The sequence below is a fragment of the Octopus bimaculoides genome, chromosome 16 (assembly GCF_001194135.2).
Source record: "Octopus bimaculoides isolate UCB-OBI-ISO-001 chromosome 16, ASM119413v2, whole genome shotgun sequence".
Taxonomy (NCBI): Eukaryota; Metazoa; Mollusca; class Cephalopoda; order Octopoda; family Octopodidae; genus Octopus; species Octopus bimaculoides.
The window spans coordinates 9951014-9963855 of record NC_068996.1 but is presented as its reverse complement, the minus strand read 5'-3'; the positions used below and the strand labels follow the sequence as shown (position 1 = coordinate 9963855).

The following is a 12842-nucleotide window of genomic DNA, read 5'->3' as shown; positions in this document are numbered from 1 at the left end:
AAAACTCAGTGGAATTGTGATGGGGGAGGGAAGCTGGATATTTAAAGAGCCGGGTAATATATGGAGTCAAAACAGCAACCCTATGATATAAACAAATAATGTGATGACATGTGATATGAATGAAGAGTGTGTCGAGTGGAAAGGTATGGTATTACTCTTTTACTTGTTTCAGTCATTTGACTGCGGCCATGCTGGAGCACCGCCTTTAGTTGAGCAAATCGACTCCAGGACTTATTCTTTGTAAGCCTAATACTTGTCTCTTTTGCTGAACCGCTAAGTTACGGGGACGTAAACACACCAGCATTGGTTGTCAAGCGATGTTCGGGGGGACAAATACAAACACACAAACATATACACACACATGCATATATATATACATATACATATATACGACGGGCTTCTTTCAGTTTCCCTCTACCAAATCCACTCACAAGGCTTTGGTTGGCCCGAGGCTATAGTAGAAGACACTTGCCCAAGGTGCCACGCAGTGGGAATGAACCCGGAACCATGTGGTTGGTAAGCAAGCTACTTACCACACAGCCACTCCATATCAACACTTATCTCAAGCTTGTATTAATTATTTTGTGTATCAGACCTAGCATCAATATTTGACCTCGGAGCACTCCTACCTATGTCTTTCTTGACAACAGTAGGCACTCTGCAGTGTCTGTCCACTATAATATGAATATATATATATATATATATATAAGTGTCAATGCATGAAGCTCTCGACGCTTGAGTTACTTATGTAGTCTCTGCCAGTTAACCCTTTAGCATTTAATCCGGCCATATCCAGCCCAAATATTCTACCTGTTTTATGTTCAAACAGACCAGATCTGGCCTTTCACACCTGCTCTAGAATGTCATTTTAAAAATATACAAATACACCACTGAAATCTTGAAGCTCCAAGATAATGTATCATTAATTCAAAACAATGTAAATAAATAAGCATTGCATTTGACAAGAAATCTGAATGCTAAAGTGTTAATTATATATTTGTGTGTTTGTGTGTGTGTATGTGTGTGTAATATTGAACAAGTAGCTTGCTTACCAACCACATGGTTCCAGGTTCAGTCCCACTGCGTGGCACCTTGGGCAAGTGTCTTCTACTATAGCCTTGGGCCGACCAAAGCCTTGTGAGTGGATTTGGTAGACGGAAACTGAAAGAAGCCCGTTGTATATATGTATATATATATATATATATATATATATATGTGTGTGTATGTGTTTGTGTGTCTGTGTTAGTCCCCCCAACATCGCTTGACAACCGATGCTGGTGTGTTTACGCCCCCGTAACTTAGCTGTTCGGCAAAAGAGACCAATAGAATAGGTACTAGGCTTACAAAGAATAAGTCCTGGAGTCGATTTGCTCAACTAAAGGCGGTGCTCCAGCATGGCCGCAGTCAAATGACTGAAACAAGTAAAAGAGTAATACCATACCTTTCCACTCGACACACTCTTCATTCATATCACATGTCATCACATTATTTGTTTATATCATAGGGTTGCTGTTTTGACTCCATATATTACCCGGCTCTTTAAATATCCAGCTTCCCTCCCCCATCACAATTCCACTGAGTTTTGCACATAAGTTGACTATAGATTATTTATTGTATGTCTAGGTTAATCATCTTTTTTCTGCATGCCTTATTCAATAGTAACACGTTGTTCACACAGCTTATCCACAATGTATTTATATGGTCTTGTCTCTCGTGTACTCTACAGGGCTTATGGTGTCTCAGCCCAAGGAAGTCAACCCGCAGAAGCTGAAGAAAGCCGCGGCTGGTTAAAAAACCTTCTAAGGGTTCGCACCTTGCCGACAACCAGTGAATCTCATTCAAGCCAGCTTTCATCGAAGGAGACAGTCAATGAGTTACAAGGTATGTTACTGTGTATATTTTCTATTTAGTCAAATTCTGCTAAAACCCATGTGTGGGGTACTGTCTTTTAAACACGTCTTTGACTTGTAACAGCCACTGAACAAAATAGGATTTTAAGGAGATTTGGCTGATATCCCTAGCAGATTCAAGTGACTGTAAAGGCTTTCCCCCCATTGGTTATGATTTTGAGGGATATTTGACTGCTATTTCTGACAGGTTCATGTCACTGTGTAAAGGATCCCTTGTTAGTTAGGAGTGGTGTTGTTTAACCCATGCTCAGCTGTGATAGAACAGACTCAATGAAAGTCAATCCAGCCATGACCATTCCATTTTTTGCCCCCTGTTGCAATGTACTCAAGACCACATTATCTGATGTATTCGTTCTCATGACAGTAGAATGTAACCTGAAGAGAATTTGGCTGCTATTTCTGGCAGGATGAATAACCATGTTGAACATTCCTCTTGTTCTTGTTGTTGGTTGTCACTTAAGGAGTTAACTTATGTATAAATGTATTCCAGCCATGACTACCTCATATTATTAAGGATTTCTAGCACTACATTATCCAAAGGTTTTTTTTGGTTTTTTTTAGGACAGTAGAGTTTAATTTGAGAGAGATTTTTTTTGAAGCAGATCAAGTGACTTCACAGATGCTCCCTCATTGCTGATGGTGATGAAGTATAGTTGATGCTAAAATATTGATTAAAGATTCTTCCCAATTCATATAGACTCATATATCTACTTTCTCCCATTTCCGTGGTGCATATATTTCCCCTGGATAGGACACCAGTCCATTACAGGATTACTTATTTTTGACAGAAGGATGGAGTGAAGTTACTTATACTTTGGCAAGTAGCCAAAAAGCCATAAAGTATGTCAGGATAATATTTTTTTTTTTGTTTGTGAAGATAATAACATGATATATTTATTTCTGTTTATATTCCATGGCAAAGCTTTTATAAACTGAAGTCTAAATGCATTATTCATCATCATCATCATCATTGTCATCATTTAATGTCAGTATTCCATGCTGGCATGGGTTGGATAGTTTGACTGGAGCTGGATAGTGAAAGAGTTGCCAGGGCTTTGTGTCTGTTTGGCCAGGGTTTCTACAGCTGGATGCCCTTCCTGACACCAACCATTCTACAGAGTGTACTGGGTGCTTTTATGCAGCGCCAGCACAGTTTTTACTTGGCACTAGCACCTATGAGCCTGCAAGATTAGGATTGCTCAGCCAAAGAGGGATGTAGGGGACACGCCTGTATGCAAGGACAACCCTGATTTTACTTAGCTTGACATGTCTTCTCAATCACAGCAAACGACCCAGTCTTCTGTCATCCCCTTTGTGAGGCCCAATGTCTGAAGATCCCTTCTCACTGCTTCATCTCATATCTTCTTGGGTCTACCCCTTCCACCATAGAATTTCTATACGTGCTATTTCTTCACTTTACTCACGCACGTAAAGGCGCATGGCTCAGTGGTTAGAGTGTCGAGCTTACGATCATGAGGTTGTGAGTTCGAATCTTGGACCAGGCTGCGTGTTGTGTTCTTGAGCAAGACACTTTATTTCACATTGCTCCAGTTTATTCAACTGTAGAAATGAGTTGTGACGTCACTGGTGCCAAACTGTATCAGCCTTTGCCTTTCCCTTGGGTAACATCAGTGGCATGGAGAGGGGAAGCTGGTGCGCATGAGCGACTGTTAGTCTTCCATAAACAACCTTGCCCAGACTTGTGCCTTGGAGGGCAACTTTCTAGGTGCAATCCCAGGGTTAGTCATGACCGAAGGGGGTCTCAGCAACTCACACACACATACACACACAATGTTATCACAAGGTTGCATTTGTGAGTTTGTCTATGCTTAAAGTAAATTCATTGTGTATGTTGGCTGAGACTACTTCCAGAGGCGATCCTTAGGCAAAGATGGTCAGTGATGAGAAAGAACTTCAGTAAGTTTGGATGAAGTAACAGGAATGGGAAGACTTCATGTTGGTTAAAATAATATTGACCATATCATTTTGAATTTAGTAGCCTGAGCAAATATATAAAATATATGGTAGTACAAAAAAAGTACCCAATTGCACTCTGTAAAGTGGTTGGTGTTAGGAATGGCATCCAGCTATAGAAACCATTCCAAAGCTGATATTGCAGTCCTTGGGCCCATCGGATCCTGTCAAACCAGAACATAGGTGTTAAATGATGGTGAGGAGGAGGATGATGATATATGTATATTGTTTATGCCATAAGAATTTAGAAATTTTGAGAGACATAAAATAAATTGTTTTTAACAGTGAAACTTGAAGCAGATAAAGTTATAAATAACAGCATGTAAATCTTGGGTTGAGAAATTCTTTTGGATAGTAAAAGCTTATTATATGCTTCAAGATCCATTTCACACACACACATACATACGCATGTGTGTGTGCAAGAGTTTTCCTCTTTCATTTCTTTGTTTACTGTATTTCCAGTTCACTGCGTCAAACCAGAATGTATGGAGGAATATCTCGCCCAATAGTAAGTAATCATCTGACTTTTCTAGACCATTCTCTCTCAAGCACTACCACCACTTCCATCACCATCACCACATCTTTGCATTGCTTAGCTCTAAATTCACTGTCGCTTGATCTTTGAACTCTTGTTAATCTACTGAGGAACATGTTTCTTCATGATTTCTACCGTACCAAACAAGAGCAAACAAGATTTTTGCCAGTCAATACCATATACTTCAGGTTTTTCTCTAGTTTACTCTTTTACTCTTGTTTCAGTCTTTTGATTGTGGCCATGCTGGAGCACCACCTTTAGTCGAGCAAATCGACCCCAGGACTTATTCTTTGGAAGCCTAGTACTTATTCTATCGGTCTCTTTTGCTGAACCGCTAAGTTGCGGGGATGTAAACATACCAGCATGGGTTGTCAAACGATGTTGGGGACACACACACACACACACACACACACACACACACATATATATATATATATATATACGACGGGCTTCTTTCAGTTTCCGTCTACCAAATCCACTCACAAGGCTTTGGTCAGCCCGAGGCTATAGTAGAAGACACTTGCCCAAGGTGCCATGCAGTGGGACTGAACCCAGAACCATGTGGTTGGTAAGCAAGCTACTTATCACACAGCCACTCCTGTGCCTGTTCATAAAGCGTAGCAGAGTACTTACAAACGAAACATAGCATTTGATATATACTTCTACCAAATATATTTTGGTATACTAGTCTCTTTCATATGAACTGCTTCAGTGATCTAAATAACCTGTTGATGTTCAGCCCCAGGTCAATTCTGATGAAACAGACCTATGTTCCAAGGCATGCCAATATGAAGACTCACCACATTTAATTTTTATACTGTGTATCAATATGATGCAGTAAGTCTTGCTTTTTCCTTAAGATGGCACTGTTTTATTTAAGGGAAATTTGGCTATTGCTTATAACAGATTGGAATGACCATATAGAGGTTTTCTTTTTAGCCCAAGATAATCTCGTCTGAAGAGGAAAACGTCACTTTGTCCTAGTTTGTAGGAATACTACTTCATTACATTTATCTCTTCGTTATTGTATGGGGCTAAGACATGGCGAACAACAGTTAAGTCAAATAAGCAAATACAATCATTCATCAACAGATGCTTGCGTAGTATACTTAAAATTAGATGGCCCGAACATATAAGCAATATGGAGCTATGGCAAAGAACAAATCAAGTTTCGATTAGGGAGCAAATATTTAAGAAAAAGTGGAAGTGGATTGGTAACACAATTAGAAAGGACACACCAAATGTAGTGAAAAGTGCTTTACAGTGGAATCCGGATGGATATAGAAAGAGAGGTAGGCCTAAGAACTTGTGGCGTAGATCAACACAAAAGGAACTAGAGAAAGGGAGACATTCATGGCAGAGTATAAGTACAGAAGCGAGAAATTATGCGACATAGAATTCAATTATAAGTGGCCTATACTCCGCGTTGGAGGGTTAAAGGCAAGAAAACAAAAATTATATGCTACAGGTTGTGGGGCAGACAGTACCTGTAAAATTTACCTGGACTCCTTGTTTTGTTGCGTTAATGTTGTTCGAATTTCTGCACCACATGTACCTTTAAAATACTGTTACTGTTTTAACATGCAACTTTATATTTAACATTACAAGTCACCCAATAAGCGCTGGCATGGTTTGTATGGCTGAGAAAGTTCCACTCCCAAGACATTGGTCAACTATAGACCATAATAAAAGACTTGACCAAGGCTCTGCATAAAGGCCTCAAACCTGTTATCTCAAAGTTATGAAGTGAAAGTTTTAACAATACAGTCTTTAGAATGAATAAATGGCTGATGGAGTAGCAGATCTTTGTAGAATTTAGCTATAGAAGCAATGCAATCAATTAATTGAATATAGATAATACTTGTTTAAACTTTTAGCATACAGATTACTCTGTCAAATGTAATGCATATTTATTCAGATTATTTAAAATTAATCATGCATAGCTTTGAGATTTCAATAAAGTGGTTGTTTATGTTTAGAATGGTTAGTTTGAACATAAATTAGGTGGAATATTTTGGCCGGATATTGCCAGTTGAAATGCTAGAATTAAGTTGTCATCAGTTTGGTTTGGAAATAAATGCTTTTAAGAGGTGAGGAAAGCATCAAACCAAAGGCTTTTAAAACACTGTCTGTAATCTATGGAAAAAGACTAAATTTTCATTTAGTCATATATTATTGCAATAAATTATATAGTTATCGTTATATGTCCTGTTTTCTATGCTGGCATGGGTTAGGTGGTTTGACAAGAGTAGACGAACCAGAGAGCTCCCCCAGGTTCTATGTCTACTTTGGCATGATTCTACAGCTGGATGCTCTTCCTAACATTAACCACGTAACACAGTATCGGGTAGGTGTGAGAGGCCTGATCTGGCCAGTTTTAGCATAAAACAAGTAGAATATTTGGGCCTGATACGACTGGTTTATGTATCACTTATTTAATATCGTGTACAGTAATAATAACAATAATCCTAAGATTATATATATGTATATTATTTTACTGGTTTGATCATGTTGATTTAAATATATAATTGAAACATTTTGTAATTTTAAATAATTTTGTCATAACTTTCCACACACTTCGCTGCTTAGATACAAAATGTGTGTGTGTGTTATAAAAATGAAATGGAGTGAAATCATATGGTGAATTTCCTAGCTTAATGATGGTAAATTTTGGGGTTTGCAAGCATAGTATAACAAGTTTTAACATAAATACTATGCAATGTTCTTCATGTCTGTTTTGCTGTGAATTCCAGAAGAAAGCTAGATATTGATAAAGATAAAAGAAAGAGAAAGAAAAAAACATTGCTTTTTAATTAGCAATATTAATGAAACATATTTTTTCCTTCCCTTTTCAGCTATCTTACTTCATCTTCTTTCTAAATGGTATTTTGCAGCAATGAGTTTCAAAAGTTGGTACATGAGAAACGCTGGGGTGCACAGTTGGTAGGAAGTTTCACGGTTGAAGTTGGTGACCAAGATGAAGCTAGTAAGTTAATCCTTTTTTTTTTTTAATCTGAAGGAAAAGGTGTATAAGTGTCTTTTAATTGTTGCAAAGATAATGGAGATGTGCATGTTTGTGTTTGTGAACTAGTTCTGTTTGTTTTGGAATTAGTTCTTATGAATAAGCACATGTATGGCTGTGTGGAACATGGTGTAGCTCTCTATAAAATGTATACACACACACACACATACACACATGATAGACTTTATTGAGTTTCTATTTATCAAATATACTCACAAGACTTTGGTCAGTTCAAGCCTATAGTAGAAGACACTTGCCCCAGGGTGCTATGCAGTGGGATTGAACCTGAAACCATGTAGTTGGGAGAAGCAAACTTCTTTCCACACAGCCATGCCTGCGCCTAACTTAATATAATTTGCCCCAGACGTGGCTCTGTGGTAAGAAGCTTACTTCCCAACCATGTGGTTCCAGGTTCATCCCCTCTGTGTGGCAGGTTGGGCAATTGTCTTCTACTCTAGCCTCAGACTGACCAAAGCCTTGTGAGTGGATTTGGTTCAGAAACTGAAAAAGCCATCACATGTGTGTGTGTCTGTTTGTCCCCCATCACCATTTAACAACCAGTGTTGATGTGTTTACGTCTCCATAACTTAGCAGTTCAGCAAAAGAGAGTGATAGAATAAGTACTAGGCTTATACAAGAATAAGTTCTGGGGTTGATTTCTTCAACTAAAACCCTTGAAGGCAGTGCTCCAGCATGGCCACTATCAAATGACTGAAACAAGTAAAAGAAAAACAGAAAACAATAATATTGTACCTTGCTCTTTCTTACTTGTTAAGGTTACCTCTACAGATATTCTATACTTTTTCTGGTTTGAAGTTTTGTCTTTTTATAAATTCAAGATCATTAAATTAAGTAAGTGTCCATTTGTATATGCCACATACCACAAACAAAAAAAGGTGTCTTGTACAAAAGATAGCACCAGATTATGAGATCAGTTTATTTCCGGTGACATTGACAGAAACACTGGTATTGAATTAAATGCCTTACAGTAATTAGTTTCACCCTTTGTGTTGTAGATTCAAATCGCACTGAGATAAATTAACTTTCAAGCTCATGGGTCAATAGCATAAATACTAGTCAGCTTTTGGAGTAGTTGTTGGCATTAGGAAGGGCATCCAGATGTAGAAACTTTGCCAGATCAGATTGGAGCCTGGTGCAGCCATCTGGTTCGCCAGTCCTCAGTCAAATCGTCCAACCTATGCTAGCATGGAAAGCGGACGTTAAACGATGATGATGATGATGATTCATTTTCTACAAATTTGTGATCTTATGATAATACATGAAGGGTGATGTTTCATAGAATTCATAAAGCACAAGGCAAATGCCTTGCCATTTTTTGTTGACCTTTTGTTACCTGATCAAATTTTGTTAAGGGTGATTTTACCCTTCCATTGTTTGAGGGGTGATAAAATGGTTATATACTGAGAAATGATTACACAGACTATAAGTAGGCTATCTCCCTCTCCCCTACCCTCATACATACATGAAATCTGTGTTAGTTCAATAACTCAGTATACACACCTGAAATCGCACAAGTTTAAAACAATATGTATATCATTTATAACATGTATATAAAAATAGAATGGTGTTAGCTGTTGGATTTTGTTTCAGAGAAACTTCTCTTTATAAACAAGAGCCAGTCTGAAATTGGTTAGGCTGAGAAAACACAATAAAGTTGAGACACTAGATGTTCCAAAGTCCACTTACACTAATGATTATAGTGTGTTATGAACACACATTCATCTGAAAGAAGTTGTTCTCCAATGAAATACAACTGCAGTTAGCATATTTGACATTTGTTTTTACTGGGATGCTTCAAGAATGAATATATGCCACCATTCTCTTTAGAGGATTTGTGTTAAAAGGGCATTAAGACCATTGGACATCAATATTTTCACTTATTTTTCACTTATTTTTACCTCCGCATTGACGGCCAACCCACTTTGACGGTCTTTTCATAAGCTCATTAGGGATTTTCATTCCAATAAAGAAATCCACAAAACTGCATTTGCTGATTTATGAGAAAACTGAGCAGGTTTAAAAGCAAGTCAGAAAATAAAGCAAATAAAAAAAATTGCATTACTTTCTGACTACCCTTCATGTATGTATGTACATATACACCCAGGGATATGAGGGAAGAAGTGGTGAGAAAGCATAGTTATATGGTCATAGGTTGGGATCATAGAGGAGATGACAGGGAACTGAGACTCCTTGTGGTATGTGACCTCAACTTTTAGTAAAAAAAAATATGTTTCTCTTTTTTTTTTTCCCATTTATTTTTATGCTACCCACTACTTTTTATTCTGATGTTTGATTTTAAATCTCTTGTGTTATACAAAAGTAAATATAGTAATTGTCCACTGTGTGGTAAGAAGATTGCTTCACAACCACATGATTCTAGGTTCAGTCTCATTGCATGCCACCTTCTACATATGTCTTCTAATATAATCTCAGGCTGATAGAAACCAGTGACAGCAGATAAAATCAGTGGGGCTGGTGCTTCAGAAAATTTTTAGCCGTTGTTTTAATATTGTGTAAAAGGAAACAAACATATAAAAAGGAAATTTATACTTGAACTTGATCGGTTCACATTTTAACCAATGCCAAGTAGTGTGTTTAATTTGGTCACTGAACACTGCTGTGAATTCCCCTTCATTTTTCAAAAATCCCCCCTAAATCACAAAATAAGTGGGGGAAATCTGTCCTATTTTTCAAATCCTCGCAGCAACACTGTAGCTGGAAGCAGGATAATAATCTAATCCTACACTTTATCACATTCAAAAATATAAACACATTTTTAAGCACAACACATGTGAAATCAAAAAGAAACACTAGCTTACACCGGCACTACGTGAACAACAGTGCTCTCTCTCCCTAGCATGAAGCTTCCTATCTCAGACATGTGGGCATGTGCACAACAGCCAAACACCATGTCACTGGAACTGTGAAGCACACAGTTTTATACAAGGATTCTTGTATTTTTTCATAAACTAGGGGATGGCTACTGACATTAAGCTTAAGGATTATATAATGTACCAGTATAAAAAAAAAATTGAAGAAAAAAGGACTCATTATATATATTGAATGTTATTGATGATATTAAGTGGAAATAGGGGGTGCTGCAGTTCCATAGTGCCTATACACAAGCCGCCACTGATAAAAACTAAAAGAAGCCCATGGCACACACACACACATACACACACGAAGAATTACATGAGTGTTTGAAAGGACCACCATCCAAACTTTATCCTTATATATGGTCACATTAAAGATAAAACCTATCTAAAGTATTCCATACTGCCTTTGTTTCAATTAATTTTGAAAATAATGAAGAATTTGTGAAAATAACATTTTCGTTAACCTAAACTTCTTTTGTAACTGCCATGTGAGTGTTGACCATATGACTGCTACATGAATGTTGACCAATCAATTTGTACATTAATGGATAGCGTTCTGAATCACATTCCTACTTTAAAAATAAATTATTTTTATAAGAACAGTCAGAATAGGTATAATTAATGACACAACACCTTATGCTACACACTTTTGAAAATCTTTTGTGTAACTGGTCAGATGTATTCTTATATTTTAAAATATAATTAAATCTAATTCTAATTTCTTCTGTGGACATTTTCAACCTCATTTCTTCTATACTTCCACTTCTTTGGATAAATAACAATTTATGTATATAAATACCTATGTGTGTGTTGGTCCCCCACCACTGTTTGACAACTGGTGTTGGTTTGTTTGCATCCCCAATACTTAGCTGTTCAGCATAGGAGACCAATAGAATAAGTACCAGACTTAAAATAAAGGCAAGTACTGGATTCAATTCATTTGACTAAAACCCTTCAGGGTGGTGCCCCAGCATGACCACTGTCCAGTGATTGGAACAAAAAGATAAATAAATAAAAATTCGATCCTTAGCTAACCGATGGTGCTGTATCTACCCTCTGTCTCTGTTGTGATGGTTTCTGCACCTCCATACCAATTCAGCTGTTTATCTTTTCTCCCCAACGCGTCCATTCCACTTGTCTTTCCTCCACCCATTGTCATTCCTATTCAATTTCCAAACCCTGCACTACATACATCAACATCCTCATCATCATCATTTAACATCCACTTTCCATGCTAGCATGGGTTGGACGATTTGACTGAGGACTGGTGGAACCAGATGGCTATACCAGGCTCCAATCTGATTTGGCAGAGTTTCTACAGCTGGATGCTCTTCCTGACGCCAACCACTCCGAGAGTGTAGAGGGTGCTTTTACGTGCCACAAGCACGAAGGCCAGTCAGGCGGTACTGGCAACGACCACGCTCGAAATGGTGTATTTTATGTGCCACCTGCACAGGAGCCAGTCCAGCGGCACTGGCAACGACCTCTCTCAAATGATTTTCTAACGTGCCATCTGGCACAAGTGCCAGGAAGGCCGTGCTAGGCACAGGTGCCGATTCTCTAGAATCCTCTCCTAGTCTGACTAAATATCAACTGCATGCTGTATTTTTTAGCATGAAAGTTGAATTTTCCAAACCAAAGTTTACAGCCCAAAAAGGGTAAGGTGACCTATACACCAAGATGACTTTGGAGGACCAAAAGTTCCATGTGAAATGCTGTTGGATTAGGAATGATAGTGATGATGTTTGAACGTTTACATTGTGTGTTTATACAATATATTACATCAACAGAAAATCTATGTCTGACCAGTCTGGGAGGATTTGCAGCAATGGTCATATGGTTGTACTTTGCTGCCCCCCCCCCACTACTATCTGCAATTAACTTACAAAAATTGAACTCGTGAGGGAGCTTCTTCACAATTGTTTAATCTATGAGAAATAGCAGCCAAATTTTTTTCAAATTCTATGCTTTAACATCTTAAAGGAAAGACATTGAACAATACAATATTCTTGCATGGGCCAAATGAAATTTATTGAGGCATATTTTCTACAGCTGGATGCTCTTTCTGTTGCTAACCCCTGCTTGTTTCTAAACTGTGAAGTTTCCTTTCTACTAGTCAGAAAACAATTAGCATGTGATGTAAATGGCAAGGAACTGAATTATACAGGTGCATGCACACACACACACAAAGGATGAAAAGGATAAAGATCCCAAGTCACATAGACTCAGAGGTGCTGGTTTTCCTAGTTTCTGTGGAGTATATGTGTACCCCATTGGATGGGATGTCAATCTGTCACAGGATCACTCATCTTTGCCAACTATGTGGACTGGAGCAATGTGAAGTGAAGTGTTTTACTTAAGAATACAATGCATTACCTGGTCCAGGAATTGAAACTGCTATCTTACAATCACGAGTCCAACACTCTAATTACTAAGTTACATGTCTTCACTATACATATACGTGTGTATACACACATACACACACAGAGCTAACTTTATAGTTT

General features: G+C 38.0%; 1 protein-coding gene across 2 annotated transcripts in view; it reads left to right on the top strand.

Moving 5' to 3' along the window:
• LOC106875952 (protein NipSnap) overlaps nucleotides 1-12842 on the top strand; it is a 52668-nt gene that overhangs the window by 11971 nt on the left and 27855 nt on the right. For both annotated transcript variants that reach the window (XM_014924288.2, XM_014924287.2), the window contains exons 2-4: nucleotides 1727-1881; nucleotides 4347-4392; nucleotides 7314-7405. In XM_014924288.2, the coding sequence (XP_014779774.1) occupies nucleotides 1727-1881; nucleotides 4347-4392; nucleotides 7314-7405 (293 nt within the window). The remainder of the gene's footprint in view (nucleotides 1-1726; nucleotides 1882-4346; nucleotides 4393-7313; nucleotides 7406-12842) is intronic.